Below are 23572 nucleotides of genomic sequence, written 5' to 3' on the forward strand. Positions count from 1 at the left end.
CTAAACGAAACTTAACTAAACTAAACGAAACTTAACTAAACTAAACTAAACTAAACTAAACTTAACTAAACTAAACTGATTGGCTGATTCTTCTATCCATTTTCTGCAACATTGCACTATATATAGTTTCGAACACATTAATTCCTATGAACCAAAGCTCTGTTTCTAAATCTTAAAGTGAACTAGATCTGGTGAGATGTTTACTTCGATTTGATATCATCTGAGGGCATGTCTTTACAATCTTGAAGTGAGTGCGTTTTCATTACAAAGTTGGGTGTGTTCGTTAAAACTTTTCCGACATTGATACTTTCTTTCACAACAAATGTCAGCATGTAGAGTCGTTTGAATATCAATTCCAGCATTGCGCCATCAAATTTGTGCCTTTTCTTATTGGCTCATCCAGTACGTACGGTAAGCCCGCTTTTCTTTTGAACTGAACTACGTCACGGATGCGCTGCATCAGTGCAGTGAGTGCTAGTGTTACACGAACGTTTTGATTTTGAGTTCGGTATGATGCTGACTAAATGACAAACGTGTTCCATATAATAGACGTGCATAATTCAACAAAATGAAACCAACGTAAGTGTTGATTTATCTTTACTTGCTGAACAAGTTGGGTACTAAATAATTATTATAGTTTAAAAGTTAGACAATACAGCACGAATTTGTTTTGCCTAAGGCCTGCCTTACAATACAGGCCTTGGCTAGAGCCTAGGCTGGCTAATTTATGCTAACTTAACTGTTAGTAACGTAGGGCATATATTTGACTTCAGTCTGTACTGTAGCTTTACTTAGTGAAGACTAGACACTGTCACAGTGTTAGGGCTGTACCAACATGGACTACAGGGATGTAAGTCTTCCGTATTTTTACGGAAATCCGGTTTGGTGTGTAGGCCACACATACATTACTATAACTTTGCTTACCTTAAATGAAGGCTAGGCCTAACATAGTTGGCCTTGGAATTATGAATATGAGGCCTTATATTTTAAGACTTGGCTAGAGTAAGAGCAGACATGATATGATTAGCAAAGATTAATTTCATGTTAAACCTAGGCCCCTAGGCCTACTTGTATCTTAGCCAGAATGGTTAGGCCAAGGTTATTGAAGAAGTCAGTATTTATGGGGTGTTACTTAAACGAATGACAATTGCGTTACACATAATGAATGACAATATGTTGTACACACTAAAATATTGCGTTGACTAAAACGAATGACAGTGAATGACAGCAGAGACATTATTAAAGCCACGCAAACCAAGTGGACGCGAAGTGCGTGGCTTACAGATCTAGTGAAGTACGGACAAGATACAAACGCACCTTATTGTAAGCGAAATTGTAAGTCTGATTTTAAAAAGAAATTTAATGTCATTTTTCCGATATTAGTTGTTAGAAACTAATATAACAATACTGTAATCTTGAAGTGGTTAAAAATTTCAGGAAGAGTCCTTATATTGGACAATTTTCTTTTTTTAGGGGGGTTGGGGTTCAAAAGGGACTGGAAATGGAGAAAATTTGCGCCAGTTATGGAGCTACTCTGTATCAGTGGCGTAGGGAAGGGGGGCAAGGGGGGAAATTTCCCCCCAAAAATCGGAAAATCTAACTCTATACATTTACTCCACTCCGTTAATCATTTTATCTCTTCTCACCACCGTCCTTCGTTGTCATTCGCTGTCATTCGCTGTCATTCGCTGTCATTCCCGAATGATAATTAATCCTGTACAAAGTCAATTGTCATTCGGTCATTCGCTGTCATTCGTTTTAGTTTGTCCTTTATTTATGTAGCAATCACAAGTTGGGGGAACAACTTATTACATTATGTATGCTACGGGGTAGGCTATGGGAATTGGTACAGTATCAATATTTGTTATTAGGACTAGCCTGACGTGATTTTATTTTTTAATAGGACTGGAAGGTATTTGTTTCATTGAAGTGAATTAATCCTTACAAATATTGTAGATAATTAAAGCCTAACCTAGACCCTTCTACTTTTACTTAAAGACACAGACAACCCAGAGAAAGTAAGTATCTCTGTGATACATTTTGTTAAGTTCCAGGTTCTGAAATAGTTTGTTAACATTACAGTCATCCAATTGTGCTTGGTTGTTTACAAAGTTAGAAGCCGGCTACATGTCTTTGTCGAGTTGCTAGTTTAAATACATTGGATTAACTTTTAAGGCTTTGGCCTGCACTGAAGAGCCAACATCATCAGGTTAGCCTCAAAGGAACATCAAAACGTTGGAGTGAAAACTGTTGAAGCAATGGAAATGCTGAGTACTTAAGCAGCCATATTTTCCCTTATTTTTTGGACTATGACATTTGAAGACTTTTTGTTGTTGTCAGATCTTCATTAAGTGAGATAAGCTGGGACCAGAATTATGCTTGCTTTGTATCAACATTCAATTTCTATTTGAAAAAGCAGCTCTGAATGTTTTGCAGAATATCAAAAAAGGCAGGAAGAAGGCAAATTCTCTACTTCTCTGTTCAGTTTATCTTTATGACTAGTGAATTGCCAAATTTAGGGTATTCGCACAAGCATCCCAAACAGCAATTAATAATAGAACAAGTTTCATCTTCCAAAATTTGATTCCTGTATTTAAAAAAAATAGGTGTTATCAGTAGGTGCTTTGGGCTCAGGCTAACATGTGGACTTTGTATCTTATCAAATTAAGCTTCAAAGTTTTCTCTCTCTCTCTCCTTTGAAAATTAATTTAAATTCATGACCCTCATGTACAGTTCATACACAAATGAAGGACACAAACAAACTTGCTCTTTTTTGACAGATTTTGAAATTTCACTAAAATTTATATATAAGAAATTTTCATAAATGAAATATATGCAAGTCAACAAACTTGAACTGACATGATCAGCAACAACTGTTGTACTGAGTTTTAGTGCTTTCATTTTTAAAGTGTCGGGTAGGTGTAAAAATACAACATGACAGAATTTGTACACAAATTAAATAAGTATCCTGAGCTTGATTTTCTTTGTAGTTAGTCATACCGTTAGTACAACAGCAAAAATGGGAGGGGTGTATTACCATTGATTCGATATGAAGAGTGAAGTTTCTGAACTGGAATGCACCTTGCTATGCTTATTTCTCTTTAGCTGTCTTACTAATCCCAAAATTTTCCTTTAACAACAGGAGGGGCAAAACCCCAAAGAAGACACCAAGAAGGGGTAACCAGAATAAAACCAAAGATCCTGTGGAAGTAAGTTGCCTGTTTATACAAGTTGCCAAGTGCTTCAAAGATATATATGTTGGCTTCAAGCAATAATCGTTAAAAAATGTAGGTTTGTAGTTTCATATGCATCTATTAACGGAACTAATGGTAATTGAATCATGAGATGATCTATAAACCAGAGTTTTATTTGATATTGATATAATATATAACTATTTTCTCAAATTGGTAGCAATCAGTTTATAAAGAACCATGCCTTCCTTTATAAAATGTGCAGGTATACAGCAGAGTTCGGCCACTGGAGGATTCTAATGGAGAAGTATGCTTGAAGATACTCAGCAGCACTGCTGTGCAACTCACTCCACCACTAGTGAGTTAAATGCTTTACCCATTACAGGCCCTGAAATTCAGGCTATTTAATGGCTATAATGCCGGTGGAGTCGTCTGGTGACAATCGTCGGTCAAAAAATCGCCACGATTTCTGTACCTAAGATAATGTAGTTACAGTAGTACTGTTAATTATCAGCAATATCTGAAGACTGCCCTAACAAGCCTGTACTGTAAATGATGTTTGCTGCTATTCAGGAAAATACCAGTAAGAACTTGATTTTTGTTTTAAAATACACTTGCCTTTTTTTTAGCAGTGGCTAAAATTGTAAAATATTAGGCCTGTAATTGTGATTGATCTTTAAAGACTGTATGTATCTTTCTAGAATTTCGAGCCCAAAGAGGAAAACCAACTTCTTCATTTAAATTGCAATATCTTTGATTTTAATGATCTTTTTGTGTGTTCTTTTACAGACCTCCCACGCATACAAGAATGGTAACTACAAAGAAGTAAGTCAAAAATGTTTCTTTCCTGTATCTTTCTGTAAAAAGTAATGAATAGCAGCTTAGTAAGAACTGTTAATTTTTTTTTTTTTTTAATTATCAATGTACACTTTGCTTTGAAGCTACGAGATAACCGATTCCGTTAATAGACATACTTTCTTCAGTAAAATGGTTTGAAAATAATAGCTAGAATACTGTACCTCAATAAGATTCCTGTCAGTGGAACTACTTTTCAGTTTCTTTTGCAATTTGTTCATGTTTCAGTCAACACACACATTCAAATATGTGTTTGGACCAGAGTCATCACAGAAGGCCATCTTTGATAACATCGCTCTCGCTTTAATTGATGATTTACTCCACGGAAAGAATGGTGAGAAACTTTGTCAAATGCAATATTGTTGTTGTAATCTTCGTTCAGCTAGGGTTTGTTCTGTCCTCAAGAGAACCTGTCTTTTGGCTTTGGATGATCCAGGATCAAGAAGGATTCAGAGAGAGCTTTATATGATATGCTGGTTGATTCGTTTCTTGTGATGACATCCCGTCCACCCAACTGGGTGGGGCATAACATGGGCAATACCACTTTATGTTAGGGCTAAATATACTACAGGGTTCAAGCTCAGAAAACATTGACATTGCATCACGGTTCCCCAACTCAACATTGTGTGAAATGACGATATCATAATAGATTTTACAAATATCGCAAGATGTTCATGAGAATGCTTTTAGTAGAGTTCCAATTGTGTTTTCACAATCATTTCATTTGATCATGAATTTCAGTTCATCTTAGATTTTACAAATATTGCAAGATGTTCATGAGAATGCTTTTAGTAGAGTTCCAAAATTTGTGTTTTCACAATCATATCATTTGATCATGAAGTCAGTTCATCTTAGATTTTACAAATATTGCAAGATGTTCATGAGAATGCTTTTAGTAGAGTTCCAATTGTGTTTTCACAATCATTTCGTTTTGATCATGAAGTTCAGTTGACAGTCTTTGTCCTCCCCTTGCATCACAGCACCGATCTTATTTAACGCTGCCAAGCTCAATTATATTTATGATTTTACATATAGACTAGAGCAAAACGCTGTCCTTGAAAATATTAATACTAAGTACATTTAGTTTATAGTCCATTTATTACAGATTGAAGACAGAAATTAAACTTTTATGGTCTCTTCTTGTTTTCAAGGCCTCTTATTTATGTATGGCATCACCAATTCTGGAAAGACACACACGATGCAGGGAACCACACAGGAAGGTGGTGTGTTGCCGAGGTGTCTGGACGTGATCTTCAACAGTCTGGGAGACTTGCAGGCTAAAAAATATGTGAGTTGGCATATAGTATTGTAGTAAAGAAACGATATATAGGCAAATCATCTGGATTTATTCGACTACCTGCTCAGTCCCACATTCTAATTCTAATTCATCGCTGATGTTACTCATCTCTCGAGAAAAAACACAGACTTAAGGCTTGAGAACATTCGCATCCAGTGCACCGTGCCTGTGGAACTCACTTCCAGAACATGTAAAAATGTGCAATACTGTGAACGGTTTCAAATCAGCTCTCAAAACGTATCTTTTCACCAAAGCATATGTGATAATTGTTATTATTATGTTAAGTGCTACGAGAATTATTTCATAGTTTGTTTGGCGCTATATAAAAAAAAAATTATGTATTCTCTGTATATCTCAATCTTCCCACATGCCTCTTGTCAATAGAGGGCAGCAATCTACTATTGACATTGACATAACATTTGTGTGGAAGCACTTATTCCTTCTTCTAATCGATTAGGGTTTGATTTATTTGAAGACTAGATCATGCAGTTGGTGTGTGATTTATGAATATGTGCTAAATTAGCATGGATTTATTTGGACATCTTTGATGCCAAATTAGGCAGAGAAAGAAAAAGGGAAACTGACTCGCTAAGAATTAACACAATTGTAGCCAGTTAATTAATATTGTTTTGACAAGAAGGCCTGTTCTTCTTCAAAATCAATATCAACACTAAGCCTAGGCTAACTTGCATATAACACTCAGGACTGTAGTTGCCTTTTTTCCCAAAGTGTTAGTGATGTGAATAACTAATTATATAATCTGGGTGATTAGAAAATGTCTCGGAAGTGCTCATACAAAACAAGGCATTTGTGTCTGGTTGGTTGGAGGTTAACCAGCGATGACAACCTAATCCATTTTTCTGTGACATTTTAGGTTTTCAGACCAGACAGGGCTAACGGGATGGATGTACAGACAGAGGCAGATGCTATGATGGAGAGGCAGAAAAAAGACCTGATGCCTCTCACTCAGAGGACTACCAGTACCCCAAGAAGGTAGGTCACATGACATGTGGAGTCTACAGGAGTGAACAGTTTGCATACATGCTCGCCTTGCTGATTCACTCCCTAAAGCTTGCTCTTCCAAGGTTGTTTCATTTCTTTAATGATGTTATGTTTTACTAATGTGGGCTGCAAGATGTTGGAAAAATTATTGGAAAATAGGGCCAAATGTGTAGAGTTGGAAGGATCTATTGAAGGGATTTGGTCAACAGAATAATAGTTTGTTGAGCTTCATTCTGTATCGTGTTTCGTCTTTGTAGTTAAGTAAAGGATCGTTAGTATTGCATGTGATCACGGGTGGTGTCATAAACAACATATCTTGAAATATCAAAGATGTTTCTTTTTTATAAAGTCAAAGAACAATTATCCTCACTCAGAAAGTCTACCATTTGGTTATAAATTGTCTCTGCTTATAGATCAGGGTTCAAGCTTAAAAAACAACAGTAAGTCTTGGTACTAAGTGTTCTTTCCATTTGGAAATAATTGATAAATATTTTGGCTATCTGTAACATCATCAGCTTTAAATGTTTAGCTCTTCTTCTCTTGCTTCACCCCTGAATCATAGGATGAGCATTACAAACACTTTGGTGTTTTTTGGGGCTAAACGGTGAGCAGCTTCGTCACTTTTTCAAGAATGTTGTTTTCGTTGCAGGAAAGAGAAAGAAGACTTTTCAAACATTGTCCGTGTTCCCGACACAACAAGGGTCAACGGTCTGGTTGAAGACAACATGTACAGTGTCTTTGTATCGTATGTGGAAATCTACAACAACTACATCTACGATTTGCTGGAAGAAATGCCAGATACCATTTCTGCAAAGTAAGTCATTATGGATGAAAATAGAACAGGTACAAGGGTAATTCTTCCAAGCCTGAAATGAATTTATGGACCCTGACTTACTTCTTGATCAGGTAAGACTTGTGCATCGTGCATCTAGATCAGTGTTCAGACATTCATAGCTGAGGACTTTTGCTGGATGACTAAGGTATGTGTCAATGACACATCAGTCATAGTTAGGGCCCCTGGGTGTGTCATGGTGTGTCTCATAGGTGTCAGGTGTCATAGGTGTGTCATGTTTTGTGATGACTAAGGTATGTGTCAATGTACACCTTGTCAAGAGGCAACAAATTCTCTCTCAGCATTTATCACAATTTGTGTTTTTATTTACTCATTCCTGTCAGTATTGCTGATGAGAAGTTTTTAAAGAATGTTTGTTGATATATTATACCTGTTCATGTTAGACAAACTAACTCTTTGGAATTGCCTTGCTACTGCTTCCTCATGAGAATATCATTTCATCACTATGAGTGCCATGTGAACTTTGCCAAAAACCCAAAATGAAATAAAACTTTTAGGTCATGAAATGTGGAACAACTAACAGGAGCAGCAAACCCAGTTCCATTATCTTCATCCTGTATGATAAAGATATTTGTGATGAATAACCTGTTTCATTTGGGGAAATAGTTTGGTTCAAGTGTAGTGTCAGGGGACTCCCATGATGTCAATCTGTGATGTCATAGTGTGCTACAAGCCTACAAGGGTTAGGAACTTTTCACTTTTTCTCTGTCTTGCTTATATTTTTGAAGCTGAACATGAGCAGTGTTGACATTGAAATCGTTGCCAGCATGCGGTCATTTAAAAAGCTTCTGTGTTTTAGAATAAAATTGTCAATACACATAAGAGTTCCAATGGTTACAGAAGATTCATAGCTATTTTAAAATCAATTTCCAGGGCCTGGAGAAATGTCAAAAGTAATGGAAAATGGAATGATTTTCTTAAATACTATCTACCATTCTTATTTCTCCCTCAAAAACATTTGTCGATGAAAGGAAGTGCAGAAATAGTTTATAAAGAAGCTCATGAGTTTTTTTTCATTTGGTTGCGGAGAAGGCGTGAAATTTATTTTTTCAAGTAAGTGTGGGAATCCTGGTAAATGATTAAATACACTCCATTGTGAAAAGCTTGTGTTTATTGAATGTCCCTTCATTCTTATTGTAGGAAGATTTTCCATCTCATGACAAATGACAACAATGGGTAAACAATTTAAAATTATTTAGACTGAATACTGCAATAGATTAATTTCTTTTTTTTAAATAGTACCAAGTAGTATGAGATTAACATTTTTTTTTATATATTGTTTTGACAGTAATCTTGAATGTTTTGGCTAACTTTTCAGCATGACCATGCATGGTTAAATTTTTCTGTCCCCATTCAGGAAATAATAATGGTCACTTTGGTAACTTTATTTGGGAGTGGTTGCTACAGTCCTGTTGCTTTCTCTTTTCTTTTGACAGGTTTTCTTCTCAAAACAAAGGAGTTGGCAATGACCCAAATGCTTTGTACGTTCCATTATGTGTGAAGCCTTACCGTTCCCCACTTAGGCTTATATTCCTCTAGTTAGCTGAAGCGGTCCCATCAAAATTGTGCTTTATTATGCTTTCAGAACTAACAAAAGCTGCTCTGCTCATTTGCTTACTAGCCATTACCATGCTGAAAGAGATAGTGTCATAAAACTGAGCTATTGTTTGACTGCATTGCGCTGCTAGGATACCTGACAGATATTAGTAGCAAATTAGGTTAAAAGCACAAATGAATCCATAGTATGTTGAACAACTTGGGATCAAATTAACAACCATGTGCTCCAAGAACATGTTAGAACACAAAGCATGCAACAAAAAAATGAAAATCTTTATTTCTATATTAAATGTTAACCTTGCTATATATTTCGTTAAGACTCACAAAAATTGATAGAGAGGAACAAAAATCACTGTTACGAAACATAAGCAACAAATTTAACATGAATGGATTTATTAGAAATGCTACAGATCTTTGCTCTGTACATATATATGTAGTTTGCATCAATTTCCTATTTAGAACACATGACATTTCTGCACAGGCGGAGTGTGATAAATGCAAAGAAAATAAAAGGTAATCTTGGGAGTAAATAACCAGACATGTAGAATGCCAGGCAATTACAACGATCCAAGAGTTCCCCTATGCACTGTCTGTTCTTCGTTTCCCAGCCTACACCCCACCTCCTTCCTGATGTAACTGCAATATCTACCTTGCTCAAACTTTTGGCTAACACCTCCAACTTTACCCTCCCTTTCTATTCTCAAACCTCATTGGCTGAATGTAGAATTGTGTTCACAGTGTTTGTCATCCTTTTGAATAATAAAATACAGAATTGGACATAAATACTTTGTGTCATGACCAAGTAGTGACTGATAACATCTGTTAGAAAATTACTATACAGTGGTACCTTTGTTTCTGGCATCTTGCCTTTTTATTTTTAAATTATTATCAGTAAGAATCTAACTTTTATTTTTCATTCTGTTCATCTTTCTGGATGGTAGCTTTCGTAATGATGAGGATACATTTAGTGACAGGTAAAGAGGATATAATCCATTTCTGGAGGAGCATGAGTCACATACTATATATACTTTAGCATGCCTGCCATCTCTATCCAAACAAACTGCTTTTCCTGGAATCAGCAAGAGGGGAAACTTCCAGTTATCATGTTGCGTTATCTTTAAATTAAAGAAACATCATAGAGATAGTTCATGTTACTGTAGCTGATAACATTGGTTAATGATTATCACCATAGGCTTAAAGTTTTAGTCTTAAGTTTACTGTAAAGAGAAGAAAATGTCAAACTGCAGAACGTACTGTTTGGTTCATGGTAGTATCATCAAAGGTAGACCGAAGAAAAAACAGACTAAAAACAGATATAAACTATACAGGCTAAGGCTAGTGATGGGGGGGGGGGGTCAAGAAGCCTGTACGAGCTGAGAACAGCTCCTGCATGTTAGCAAAATGATACATAAGCAGACTAGTATAGGGAATAAAGCAGGAGCTAAGGATATGAAGGGGCTGAGTAGATAAACTGTGCAGAGGGGTGTAACAAGAGGAGTTTCAGGGCTAGAAATGTAATTTTAAAAAGGGCACATTAAACATGTTTAAGGCAGTATAGCCCGGGGTTGTGGATTCCAAAGTTGTTAAGCTTGCCTCTTTCACAAGTCTTTATATCAAGTGATCAGTAAATTTTTGAGTCATGGTAGCGCAGTCCTGTTGATTACTGTAAGTACCGTATCTTGGCGTTGGGGTGCACTGCTTTGTTAACACTGATGCCTTGTATGCCTTGACGAAACGCTTGTGTTCACCGTTCTTGAATGACATATGTTAATTAGTTAACCATATTACAGTAACAATGATCAGAATGTAAACTAATTTACATAAATCAGACACATTATTTGATCAATATATCCTGACGGATCTCTTATCTTCTTCCAAGCATGTTTCCTTGAATCCGTTGTAAATATTGAACATCGCTGTTGAGTACCATCTTAATTTATTTTCTACTGTAAATGAGAGTCTTCAGTCCACCTAAAGTTTTACGTCTTCATCTATCCAGCCTAAAAATGCATTTCTGTAAAAAAATTGTTTCTATCTAATTGTAACCTTGCATGTGAGTATAGTTACTGGTCTTAGAGTTTCTGTAATTGTAATTATTGAACATCGCTGTTTAGTACCATCTTAATTTTCTACTGTAAATGAGTGTCTTCAGTCCACCTAAAGTTTTACGTTTTCATCTATCCAGCCTAAAAATGCATTTCTGTAAAAAAAATTGTCTCTATCATTTATCTAATTGTAGCCTTGCATGTGAGTACAGTTACTGGTCTTAGAGTTTTTCCATTTATGTGCTTTCTTGCAATCTATTTTCTTTTTGCATCAATTATATTTTGTTGCCTGTGTTGTCAATACTATACTTTTTTGTTGCTGGGATACCATGTTGCAGTTTTGTAGATGCATTATGATAAGATCATGAATATATCAGTGTTCTGCTACTGTTGTACTGTGGTGTGACACAAAATTTGTTGATTTTGTTACCAGATATGCATAACATTTTCTATCATGTATAAATAAATCAATATAAATAAAATAATGTATATAGCATATTTAATCCCCTCAAGAAAGTAATCATCAATTTGTGTGGGTTTCAAATAATCACTAGAATATATCAAAATTTTGGCTTTACAATTTCATACAATTACATTGGCTGCAGAAAGTGGTCAGTTTTTGACTAACAGAGGATTGTGTCTACGGTGAGATCATGAATTTGTAAGCAGTGAATTTGCTCACTGTTCTGGAGTGTTCATCTTCATGTACCTACCGATTAACACATTTGACAGACAAGTCGCAGGAACCTTATCCATTAATGACATTTGATTTTCCAAAGACTAAGACCGTTTGCCTTGTAGTATGCCTCTCATTGGTAAGGAAGTGTAAGTTTTGTCCATTTTTCATCATTTTATAAACATATGCAAAGAAGTGAGTGAAATAACTCTCATGTTAATCGAATGCTCATTGTAAAGTTTCACTGATCTCATGTTTGTCTTTGTTCAATTGCCTCAGATCCTTGCCATCCAAGTCCCTGCGTGAAGATTCCAACCACAATATGTACGTTGCCAACTGTAACGAAGTAGAGGTGAAGAGTGCTGATGAAGCCTACATTGTATTCCTGAAGGGTGAGTCATTCTGTTCTGACAGCGAACCTCCATCGCTATATATTTCTTAACCAACCCCCATCCCCCCCCCCCCTCCCATCCCAGCTAACAAGTGTTTCATGAAGAAGTTTCATAGCACGAGAAATCACAATGGATGTGCATTCTAAAATGGTTATTCTGTAGTAGTCATGACAAGTGCAAAGAGACAATGTCAAACTTAATAGTCCTGAAGGTAGAGCCTGGAGGTAGAACCTGAGGGTATAACTTGAAGGAAAGTCTTAGAAATGATGGACTGGTCACTATCCCAGACTCGGCTTCAATGATGTTTGATATTCAAAAGACAGACTTGTAAGTTTTGACAGCCCTCTTCCCTCCAACTTTAGCTCAAATAACTAAAGGACATTGTTAAAAACACAATGAAACATGGTCAAGTTGTGGAATAAATATATATATATATATATATATATATACAGGTATATATATAGATATATATATAAATAGATATATATTTGCAAGTGATATTAAATACATTAACAACGTATATAATGATTCTTGTAATATTTTAGCTTAAGATTGTCTTTTCTATCTCCATTTCATTAGGTCAGAAGCAGAGGAAAGTAGCACACACTAAGCTAAACACAGAATCAAGTCGTAGTCACAGTGTTTTCAACATTAGACTTGTCCAAGCTCCATTAGATCCAGCCGGAGAGGAAGTTTTACAGGTAGGATGGAGTGTTTTATAAGGCAGTGGTGGGTGGGGAACATTTGACCAATGGAATCAACAGGCCATATTTTTGTTAGACCTGTTCTTGAGTAAATGCTTGGGGAAATTTAGAGCTCCTTCAAGTGCCAATTGCATGTTATGCTTGTATGTTTTCCTATGCATAATTGAACCTTGGTAAGAATGGTTGAGGTATCAGAGACTTTTTCTCTCTCTCCCAAACCCCCCCCCCCCATCCATTTATTCTCCCAGCACCTTTTCAGTTTTTTACTCCATATTAATTGAAATGGATTGTGTAAAGTTTCTAAAACTTCTCTGACATTTGAGGAAATATGATTCCATATTCGTTCCTGCCCTTTAATTGTTAGGTCCAAGAGACCAAGAGTATCTGAATGTTGGCCAAACACAAAGAGCATCACAAACAAACTTATCTAGGTATGAGGAGTGTTCCTCGGCATCCCATCCCATCCCTCAAACTTCCCCTAGGCCCATCTGTGTCCTGTAGAATATTATTTTCTTTAGGCTTTGCTCCCCTGGTTAGCAGAAGCAGATGAAGTAGTCTTGGTTCTTGTTGTCTTACTGTGCTACACTGTCATGTTATGGATGCTATTAATGAGTGCTTTTAATTAAGAAATAAGGTTTGTCTCCATCTATTCAGTGGTCCTCAATATTTCTTGGATCTTTGTCTACTCAGGACAAAAATGAAATCTGCTTGAGTCAGTTGTCACTGGTGGATTTAGCAGGAAGTGAGAGAACACATCGTACCAAGACATCCGGAGACCGCCTCAGAGAAGCAGGCAACATCAATGCTTCCCTGATGACCTTAAGAACATGTATCGAATTACTGAGGGAGAACCAAACTAATAATGCTAACAAGGTAGGAATCACCTATGGGATATCTGCTTTCACTAAGATTGCCTTCAAATAATTAATGGGGCTGCTGTCATACTTTCAGGGAGGTGTGAATGCAAGGGGAGGGGGTAAGATGTTGGGGGGTGGGATGTGGTTGACTGCTGTTGTAAAATTTGAAGATTTACTCACTATTCAGTCTGTGATATGCAGGTACCTAACCTATTATTATTGGTTGATTGTATATGTTCAGTTTGATAATTATAGTAAATATATGTTGTATTTGTGTTATTTTCTTCTTTGAAGATTGTGCCCTACAGAGATTCCAAAGTGACTCATTTATTCAAGAATTATTTTGATGGAGAAGGTAAAGTGAGGATGGTGGTCTGTGTCAACCCTAAAGCTGCTGATTATGATGAGACCACGGTAGGTAACATAGTGAAGTGTTAGGATACATATGTTAGGATACAAGTGTTAGGATACATATGTTTTGAACTTAATTCTATGTTGTATCAAAACAAACAGATCAATTCAGCTTTATTCTTTAGAAACAAACAAGACAGATAGTCTAGGTCAATGGACTTTGGTCAGTCCATGCTAGTTACATTCATTGGCATTTTAACATATAGGGAGGCTTGCCGAGAAGAACCACACTGAAATACTGAATATTATCTCTGCAAATTTCACATATATTGTTGATTAACGGTTATAATAAGAAACTGTGAATTAAAACAATCCATCCCTTTATATTCTGGTTTGAGTTCCTTTTTAGCAATATGTGGAACCAAGAACTTACTCAAGAGAAAAGAGTTATAAGTTTTTGACCATAGAGAGAAATGTGAATCAAATAATGGCAACACACAGTATCTTCTCCTTTGCCATATAGCATGTCATGAGGTTTGCAGAAGTAACTCAGGAGGTGCAGATTGCAAGACCATCTGGACCCAAGTTTGAAACAGGACTGACACCAGGGAGGAGAAGAGGTGAGCTCCCACCAAGATAGATATCGACACCAATTGGGTTGAGTTGAAATACAGAACTAAGCACTAGTCAGTTTTCATAAAATAAAAAAAGAAACAGAATAGGTGATCTAATTTCAATCATGAAATATAAATCCATGTCTCTTTTTAAGACATCTATCCAAGCACAGGAAGAGTCTTTAGGGATAATTTGTCTGGTATCACATAGCCAAATGGGCAAATAGCTATATACAAATGCAACTAGGTGTATAGCACTTCAAAATTTAAACGCCACATGATTCCCCGCTGAGGTGATGTTTGTATTGCTTTAAAATCCTTCACCTCTGAGGTTATGCATTGCATTTATTCTTTCACAAACCTTTTTGTAACTTGTTCCATCTTGCAGCTCATCAAATGTACAGAAAGATGTTAGAACAAGAAGGAACTCCGAGAGCCAGTCTGCCCGCACGACCAGCAGTCATTACGTTGGGACCACCCTTCCCTGCTCTACAGGTGAGCTATCCGGTCCAGTAACAATTCCTCAACAGACTGGTTTAAAAAAGTGATATTTAATATGTGAAAGAAAGAAAAAAAGAATAATGAATGCTGATTGTTTCTATGTGACTCAAATTCATGTGACAAAAGTTGTGAAATAAAGTGCAGGTGTTACTCTAGAAATTATGCCAGCCACCAGTAGTGGGATTAGTGTGGTAAACAATTGTATGTCTCAATATGTAGCTTCACAACTTAGAAATGATTTCAAATTATAATTAATACTGAAAAAATAATTAAAATACCATACACCACAGAATTTGTGCCTCTATTTAACTCATTATTAGGAACTCTCACAGAAGCTTTTAAAATGACAAACTGATCTGCCGCCATGCTCTACATTTCTACTCATATGTTTTGCTAGGAATCTCTGGAGTGGCGTCTCATTTGTTTATACTTTATCGTACAGCTTCAAATTCTTCCAGGGAGGACAGAATTTCTACAAAAGATCTCTGATATTTTGTACTTGACAATCTCTTCCTTTAAGTTGATGTTTGTGAATTAGCATGAATTAAAGATATGACCATTTATGTTGATTGATTGCTTAGCTGGCTGTCATGTTAATCTACGAACTGAGAGTAAACTGTACACATCTCTTTTATTTCTCTCATATTTAATAATACAAAATTTAAAAAAATAAATTAAAAATAAATTAAACATCAGGCCTCAAAAAGTTAGGGCCAGAAACCTCTTCTGATTTCTCTATAACTGCATCGATATAATAATTAGTGCCTTAGTAATCAATTAACATTTGCCATGAATCTCATTGTTTTCATTTTATAGATGAATGATCCTAATGAGGATGTGATTTCCAATCTCCTGTCTTTCTTGGCTGAAAGAGAAAAGAGAAGAAACATTTTAGATAGTGAAAGATTACGGAAAGGTAAGCCTGGAATCCTCACGATGAGTTAGTGTTGTATTTATCCATTGACTCCTGCTATGATTTAAAAGAATAGTCCAGGTCAAAATATCTTTTTCATATGTTAAAAAGGAACTTAATCTAAGCATTCTGGTGAAGTTTGCTCTCAATTCCTCTGTACAGTTTTTGAGATATTGACAGTTGAAGGTTTCTGATATTCTACCAAAAGTTAACTTGAAGCAATCAGGTGTGATGTCATTGTTGCACATTGACAAATAATGTTTTGTTTTTCTTTATTTTTCAGTCTATTGATTTGACCTTGGATTGGATAGGGTTACTAGTTTGTCTAAAGGGGATGTGAAGTTTATAAAATACCAATACCTATGGTACATTCACATTATGGATGCATCCAATTGTGGAGTACTAAATTAGATTTAAATTTTAAAGGAAAACAAAACATTATTTATCAGTGTGCAACAATGACATCACACCTGTTTGCTCCAAGTTCACTTTTGGTACGAAAGGTGGCAACTTCAACTGTCAATATCTCAAAAACTGTGAATAGGAATAAATGCAAATTTCACCAGAATGCAGAGATTATGTTCCTCTTTAATATATCAAAAGGAAAATTTGACCTGGACTTTTCTTTTAAAAGAAAAATTAATGCAAAATTACTGACACCTTTAAAACTATTTCAGAGCTTGAAGAACAAAAAAGGAGCAAATTTGCAAAGAAATGTGAATAAGAAAGAAATTTTGTAAGGTGTGCTAGAAATTAGCTTTGATGTGGTGTCATCTGAGGGAAACTGTAGCCTCTAGTGGTTTACTCTTGACAGTGGTTGTAGATGTTAACCAGATTGAACATGAGCTGGTTAATTAAATAGCTGATGGATTCAAGTCATTCATGAATTCAACTTGCCGATGAATTAAAACAGCTCACGAATGAAACTTTGTTGTTGAATTGGAATGGTTGCTTTTCAGAGGAAGCGTTCAGATTGCGTCTTCAGGAATTCGAGAGAGAGACGGAGGCTGTGAGGGCTGCAAATCTTGATCTACAGAAAGAAGTGGATAGATATAAGAAGAAGGTCAGAATATTTGAAAATGAGAAAGAAAACATCAACAGAGGTCACGACGAAGCTTTCAGAGGCCTTCAGAATGAGGTAAATTAATCAGGAAAATTTAGTGTCGCAAAAATTCAACACAAAACAAGAATGTTTAGTAGTTTTATTACATATAACATTTGTTTATGTTCAACATCCCACCCCCCCCCCCCTCCAACCAGAGTAGACAGAAAGCACCACAAGTGCCTCACTTAGATCTATAACATAATATTTAACAGCAAGGCTGGTACTATATGGGTTGTGAGTTTGGTCGAATGTGATAAAGGATGTTAAAGTAAACTGTAAGTCTTTGCAAATAATATATAAACTCACACTGGGGGGGATTCAACTAATACTATAACTAGCTATTATATAACAACCCATTGCGTTGATTTGTGATCTTCACCACCACAGCTCGCTGAGAAAGACAAGAAGCTCCAGAAAGAAATGCAGGAGAGGGACAAGCTACGTCTGGCTCTTAAAGGAGTTCAACAGAGTGAGAAGGAGAGATGGGAGAAGGAGATGGTAAGTTGAACAGAGTGAGGTGGGAGAAGGAGAGGTGGGAGAAGGAGAGGTGGGAGAAGGAGATGGTAAGTTGGAATAAGTGTAGGAGACAGTAACAGGTCAGAAATCTCGGTGGGTGAGATGATGAAGTCCTCAATTTTCAGCCAATGCTTCTTTGTGTACGTCTATGTATTGTTTCCTTCTAGGGAAATGTTCGTCTGTTTCAATACCACACGATCTCTTCCATTAACAACTAAAAACTTTGTTCTACCTTGTTCAATCTTGTTTCTAAATCTTTGTAAGTCTTTTACACTTTTGTTTTGACAAGCCTGACAGCAACAAACGGAAGAAAGTACCTTGCTCCATTTAGGCGATATTAGTTTTGGAATGTATCAGAGGGGGATTCACAAATAGGAAGCTAGTTAGGTGTCATAACAATATTTCACGTCTTTATTGATCATTTTTGTTCTGTAGCATAAAGCTCCGAAAGAAATGGTGCAAGTAGGTGGTTATTAGCCTTGAGATTTAAAGGAAATGGCAAGTTAGCAAAGAAACTCGGGTATGAAAATGAGATAGGGTTAGGGTGATTAGATGTTTCCTTTGAAAAATAACAGAATTCCTCTATAGTTTAAGCATTTCTTGTAACAATCATGTAACAATGTATATTTTGATCACGTCCAATTTGATAGCAAGGAAGAAGCCACTGCAATCTAAGACCAGCTGCTGTACATAAGGGTGTGACACTGGTGTGATATAAGTCTATATAAGTGAAAAGTTTAATGTTCTTTTATTTTTTTAATGTTATGTTTATATGTGACATGGTAATGTACACTGCCTGTACATTAGTCCTGTGCTATATGTGGTACGGTCTTTAGCAACATTTCCAGTTACTTGAATTAGCATAAGTATTACCTGGACTTTACTGAAGGTATATGTAATTCATTTTTTTTCCTTTTCCTTTATGGTATTTTTTTTTTCTTTTTATTTTAGGGTAAAAGGGTTAAGGCTAACAAAATGGAGTATGAGAACAAACTCTGGGTAAAGAATGCCCAGCTAGATCAACTAAAACAGATTGTATGCGGTTCTGGAAGTGGGGACGTCCTGCCAGCTGAGGAGGATCAAGTGATGCAGGAGGTAGAAGAACCTGCTGTCAGACCAAAGACAAAACCTACCCTCAACAGATCACAGTCTCCTCCGCCTAAACGGACAGCGCCCCCTGTCAAGGTCAGGCATCGCAGATCGAGGTCAACTTCAAACGCTGTCTGGGTGGACCATAAACCAGCATCTACCCTCAACACTGGTAAGAATTTATGGCACAAAACTTGATGGTTAGATAATAACAAGGTGTAGTCAAGAAAGCAAGTCACATGCCCTCTATTTGTTGATACTTGTACACTTGCACAAAACCAATTTGTCATAATTGTACTTCACTTGTTGATGCTATCAATGAATTGTTAGTTTCATGTTTTATCACTGACAGGTTTGGTTAGTAAAGCATGTTACCTTCGAAAGAAGGACGTCTTGAACGGATGCGTAGATCATGAAGTTACCATTGTGTTAGCTTTTAGTGCTCATGGCATTTATTCCAACAGAAGTAGCAGATATAAAAATGTTCAAAAGTGCTCATGCTTTTCAGCAACAAAAAAATGGTTTTGATCGTCATGATTATTACAATTATTATTACAAAGATGGGAGAGAATTTGGAATCCCAAACTAGTCAGAACCTTGGGCCCAGTAAGCAGTCTAAACATTGATGATAAGTTGGAAGGTACAAATTGATGGCATTTGTTTTCTTCGTCTCCGTCAGAAACGGTTCTCCAACCTGTCGGTCCGAAGAAGAAGAAGACCGTGAACACTCCATCAGTGAAGGATCTTAAGAATACAGATAACTACATGGTGACTCATCAGGAGGAGGACTCTAAAGGAGAGGTAGAAACCAGGATCTATAAGGTCAGTCCTACCTGCCTCTTAACTTAAACTCTCAGAGAACAGGTTGATAAAACAATCCTCCTTCTCCCTACACGAAGCAGGATTTACATCAGCTTCAGAATTCAAGCAGGAATACATTCTGCTTTTCATTGATAGAATTTTTTTTTTAAATGAAGTGAAGAAGTAAAGACATGTTCATTCCAGATATTATCCTATATTACTAAACTGCTAGATTTTGTTGAGCCAACCCAAATGTAGAAAAGAAAAAAAAAAGAGAAAGAAATGTTGCTACTTCCTAATGTTTTTCTCAAGAAAGATCTTCTCAGTAAAACTGAAGATACCAATGTTGTTTAAGTACATTTGCTTGGAATTTGGAAAAAATGCAGAAAAATTTCAAGTCAGTCAAAGTTTAGATCCTAAGGGAATCCTGCGTTATCATAACAAACATCTAATCTGTATTGATGAAGGATGAAAATACATCTTCATATAATTGCATTTGCTTTCTCTATCACAAAAAAAAAGAAGATAAATAATTGTTCATCTAATAGCTTTGATTCTACCAAATCTGTTCAATTTTTCCCCCTTTTTTTTTGCTCTCAGGCTGATGTGCTCACCACCAGAGGCGGTGGTCGCTCAGTTCAGTTCACAGATGTAGAGCAGCTCAAGACCGGGTCACCAACAAACTCGCCCACCAACAGGAAAAGAAAGTCAGATGAAGATGGAGAGGCTCGAAGCAAAGAGGAGGTTGAATCCAGGGTGAGCCTTACTTCCTTCAACCTGTAATCTAAGAGACTGTTGCTGTGCAAGGCAGCACCTTCTCGAAGTGAAAGCCAACCATTGCAAAAGCGACTGTTGAAATCTCACAACCTTAACCCAAGAGGATGCTATTTAGCTTGTGATTAGCCTTACTAATTATTAATGGTAGTAACAACTTCAACACTGATTCTTGTATTTAAAATATGTGGATTGATCTTTCTCCCGATACAACAGGATTGTCTCTGTTTTTTTGTTTTATCTTCCAAGACTACCAAAGGATTACTCGAAATAAGATTTGAATTGGTCAAACAAAGATTGTTGGGATTTGTTCACCAAATGATAATAAAATGAGTAAATAATTAATTATTCCACTCTGCTCTCAACATTATTCGCTCAGGCGCAATTTTCATGTTAGTATACTCTGATTAATTTATTCCAACAGTGCTCGTACGGGTATGCCAGCCGGGCAGGGCAATCGCAACCGTCAGTAAACCATACAGTGCCCAGCAAGTAAGTAAACCTTTACCTGCAAAATTTTCATTACTCTTTGGATAAATCTCGTTGGACTAACACTTGCAAAAGAACAAATAAATTTCTGGTTAGAATGGATATTTAAACCAGTGATCTCTGTGTTACAAGTCCAGTTCTCTGTCCAGTACTCTAGTCCAGTTCTTTTCCAACTGAGCTATCCAATCCCTAGTTGGTGGTGGTCCCTATATAGCCATTTCTTTTGCTGGGCTTCTAAACCCACAGGTCACTGGTTTGAATCCCATTCTACCCATTTGATTTCTTTGTTCTTTTCCATTGTCTATAATTTCCCAGTTAGTTTCCCATAATTCATTTACTTATATAATGGACGAATGTTTTTGTTGTTAATGTAGAGTTGTTGACAGCTTGTTTTTGAAATATATTTTGCATTGTTTATTTATTCAGTGATAGGTCGATTTTTGTAATTAATTAATTCATTTTTAAGCCTATTTTCATGTTCCATTTAAGACTTTCTCACCATTTGTGGTTTAAAGCTTTGCAATCACTGTTTCGCCACCAATTAGAATTGCTCATTTCTCGAAGGTAGCAATTTTTATTTTTTATATGGAACACATTTCTTAAAACCTCATTCAATTAGTCACTTAATAATGATCTCTTTATCTTGTTTGTCAATTTCTTTTGACTTTTCAATTGTGCTTTTATTCTGACATGTTTTTTCTTCTTTGCTTTTCAGAAAATTTCGGAAGTAAGCGACCGATCTCGCTGACGTCTAGCTGAATCTGTCTTGTTGTTATATCATGGATAGTACTCTATTAATGGATCTAAAATATTAACAGTGTTAAACTTTTATATGTAAGTCAACAGTTTACTCTGGTCTCCTTATATATATATAGAAATCGTTTAGAGACTCAGTGGTTAGCCAAGAATGGTCTACACATTTAGAAATGGAGTGGATTTTGTCTTTGTAAAGAGCTCGATGGAATTAAGTCGGCAGGTGGAATTCAACAGTTCTGTACTTTCTTTCTAATTGAGATGTCCAAAGCATCTAGTACACGAGCCTTCCTTTCATTATAGATACCTCATTTTGAAGATTTGGGTGTAGTATTGTTCACCATGAAGAAAAATGCTCTCACAAACTGGTGACCAGTACACCTCTTTCTGAGGACCTCTGTTGTTAGAATTTTGAACCCCTGATATGAAATATGTACAGCTACACCTGAGAGGATTAATAATCTTAGCTCTGCACTTGAGTTAAATTAATCAAGAGTCTCAACCACCATACATATTCATTACCACTCATCAATATTCATTACTTCTGTAATGCTACCACTTCCCAGTGGGGATAATTTTCCAGTTCTAATACCACTCTATAACTGTCCTCTCATATCATGCTTCAAAGCACTGATACTGACAGTATGAATAGTTTCTAACCATTATCTAATAGAACCATGCTACTCAAACTGTCAGTACGAGTGCTTTGAAGTGGACATGAAAGTACCTGAAAGGGAGGGAAATTGTCTCGACTGGGGGCTAATAGCAAAAATCTCCTTGTTCACCTCTTTGCATTGTGGTATGTTAAATTCATCAAGCTCATTTTGAAAGGACCAGTTTTGACGGCTTGCACTCAACTGTCTCAATATATGTAAGGATTTACCTCTGTACAGTTCATATTAGGAATATTATTATATATTATGTATTGTTATATTTGACATGACCAAGAGTAAACTAAGTAACTCCTGTACTGCATCATAAACCTGCCCAAAAACATAATTTGAATAAAAGTTCTACTTTCCATGTGGAGTAATAATTAGGTTAAATTTTTGTAGTTCTGTGTGTAAAGTTGTGGTGATGTATTTCAGTAGTGAACTTACACACAAACAGAGTTGTTATAAGTCTTTTCGCAAACTGGTAGTGTTACACCAACTAAACGGATACCTGTAATAGAAGATGATTTATCTCTGCCAGTGGCTTTCAGCTTCTTCTGAAGGCGCCCCTCAATATCTCACAATACTTCATCAAGTAAAAGCCAATTGTTTTGGATGTTATTTCCCCCAGTCTTGGCTACAATAACCCAACTGTGTATATACTGCGATTTAGATCTTAAACTCAACTTTGGTGTTTGCTGGGAAATGCTCACCTCAACTAATGTTGTCTTTCGACTCACAATTAAGTTCCTTTTGATACAAATCTTGCTTCCGTCATAAAATCATGTTTACTTTATCATTTTTATTTTTTTTATTTCACGTTGAATCCTTCCTGCCGTGGCAGATCATGGCTTCCTTTTTTCTCAAATAAGTTTTTCTGTATCTTCATAAATCTTCTTGTTAATAACCAGATTCTAACATTTGTGTTTTTTCTTCTTCTTTTTTTTGCATCATCTAACTGTTTTTTTTATGATTATTATTTTGCAACCTTTGAGCCTTTTTTCTCCTTTTGAAGTGGATCGGCAGATTTGATCCATTAGAATGCATTTTTATCATGTACGTACAGAACAGGCTTACAGTGTGGTCATGTGTTATAGCGTTGGTTCTCTGCAGTCTACGTTATCTATTACTCTGGCTCTGAATTTAGCTTGGGTTTTGTACAAGACAAATGAAAGTCACAGATAGAGAGGTTTGTCTGCAAATAGTTTACCTTCAAGATACAAAAGACACTCAGGACAAGGTTTAGATGGATTTACAACATTTCCTTCAAATGTAAGCATTTCAACTCTACGTTTGAGTAGTTGTCAGTTATGGTGGTGCGGTCTTCTGTGCATAGTTTACATGTCAAATGTATTGCTGTACACAACAGGTTACTCATCTTAATGTGGAAAACAAGTAACAGGGAAATACACATTTGTAGTATATTTTATTTTTCTCATTGCTTCAAACATAAAACTTTATTTTGGCTACAAATGCCAATTCACAACAACATGTGGCCATTGTTGTATCATGGGCTATTAATTAATAGATGAATTTGTATGTAATGGGTTAGATGAGTTTGCAATAAAAAGACTTTTCAATAAA

The 23572-nt window shown here is 36.2% G+C and overlaps 1 protein-coding gene across 3 annotated transcripts; it reads left to right on the forward strand.

Moving 5' to 3' along the window:
- Positions 1-427: 427 nt before the first annotated feature.
- LOC139966339 (kinesin-like protein KIF23) lies at positions 428-23572 on the forward strand. 3 transcript variants are annotated; one of them, XM_071969235.1, is made up of 23 exons: positions 428-579; positions 3143-3209; positions 3457-3549; positions 3981-4016; positions 4275-4380; positions 5198-5334; positions 6218-6336; positions 6995-7159; positions 8339-8374; positions 11756-11868; positions 12448-12569; positions 13263-13445; positions 13724-13843; positions 14304-14400; positions 14783-14889; positions 15712-15811; positions 16768-16946; positions 17301-17411; positions 18381-18690; positions 19198-19340; positions 19920-20075; positions 20518-20585; positions 21298-23572. In XM_071969235.1, exons 1-23 carry the CDS (start codon positions 569-571, stop codon positions 21311-21313), a joined length of 2595 nt encoding a protein of 864 aa, XP_071825336.1. In that variant the 5' UTR covers positions 428-568; the 3' UTR covers positions 21314-23572. The 3 variants fall into 3 exon arrangements, with proteins under 3 accessions (XP_071825336.1, XP_071825335.1, XP_071825337.1); XM_071969234.1 differs by lacking the exon at positions 8339-8374 and adding an exon at positions 8635-8679; XM_071969236.1 differs by lacking the exon at positions 8339-8374.

Source organism: Apostichopus japonicus, chromosome 4 (genome assembly GCF_037975245.1).
Source record: "Apostichopus japonicus isolate 1M-3 chromosome 4, ASM3797524v1, whole genome shotgun sequence".
Lineage (NCBI taxonomy): Eukaryota > Metazoa > Echinodermata > Holothuroidea > Aspidochirotida > Stichopodidae > Apostichopus > Apostichopus japonicus.

What these genes read in the sequence shown, in the direction of transcription:
- LOC139966339 (XM_071969234.1), top strand. An exon ending in TAGAAACCAGGATCTATAAG is followed by an intron (nt 19,341 to 19,919) that starts GTCAGTCCTACC and finishes TTTTGCTCTCAG; the next exon opens with GCTGATGTGCTCACCACCAG. An exon ending in AAGAGGAGGTTGAATCCAGG is followed by an intron (nt 20,076 to 20,517) that starts GTGAGCCTTACT and finishes TTATTCCAACAG; the next exon opens with TGCTCGTACGGGTATGCCAG.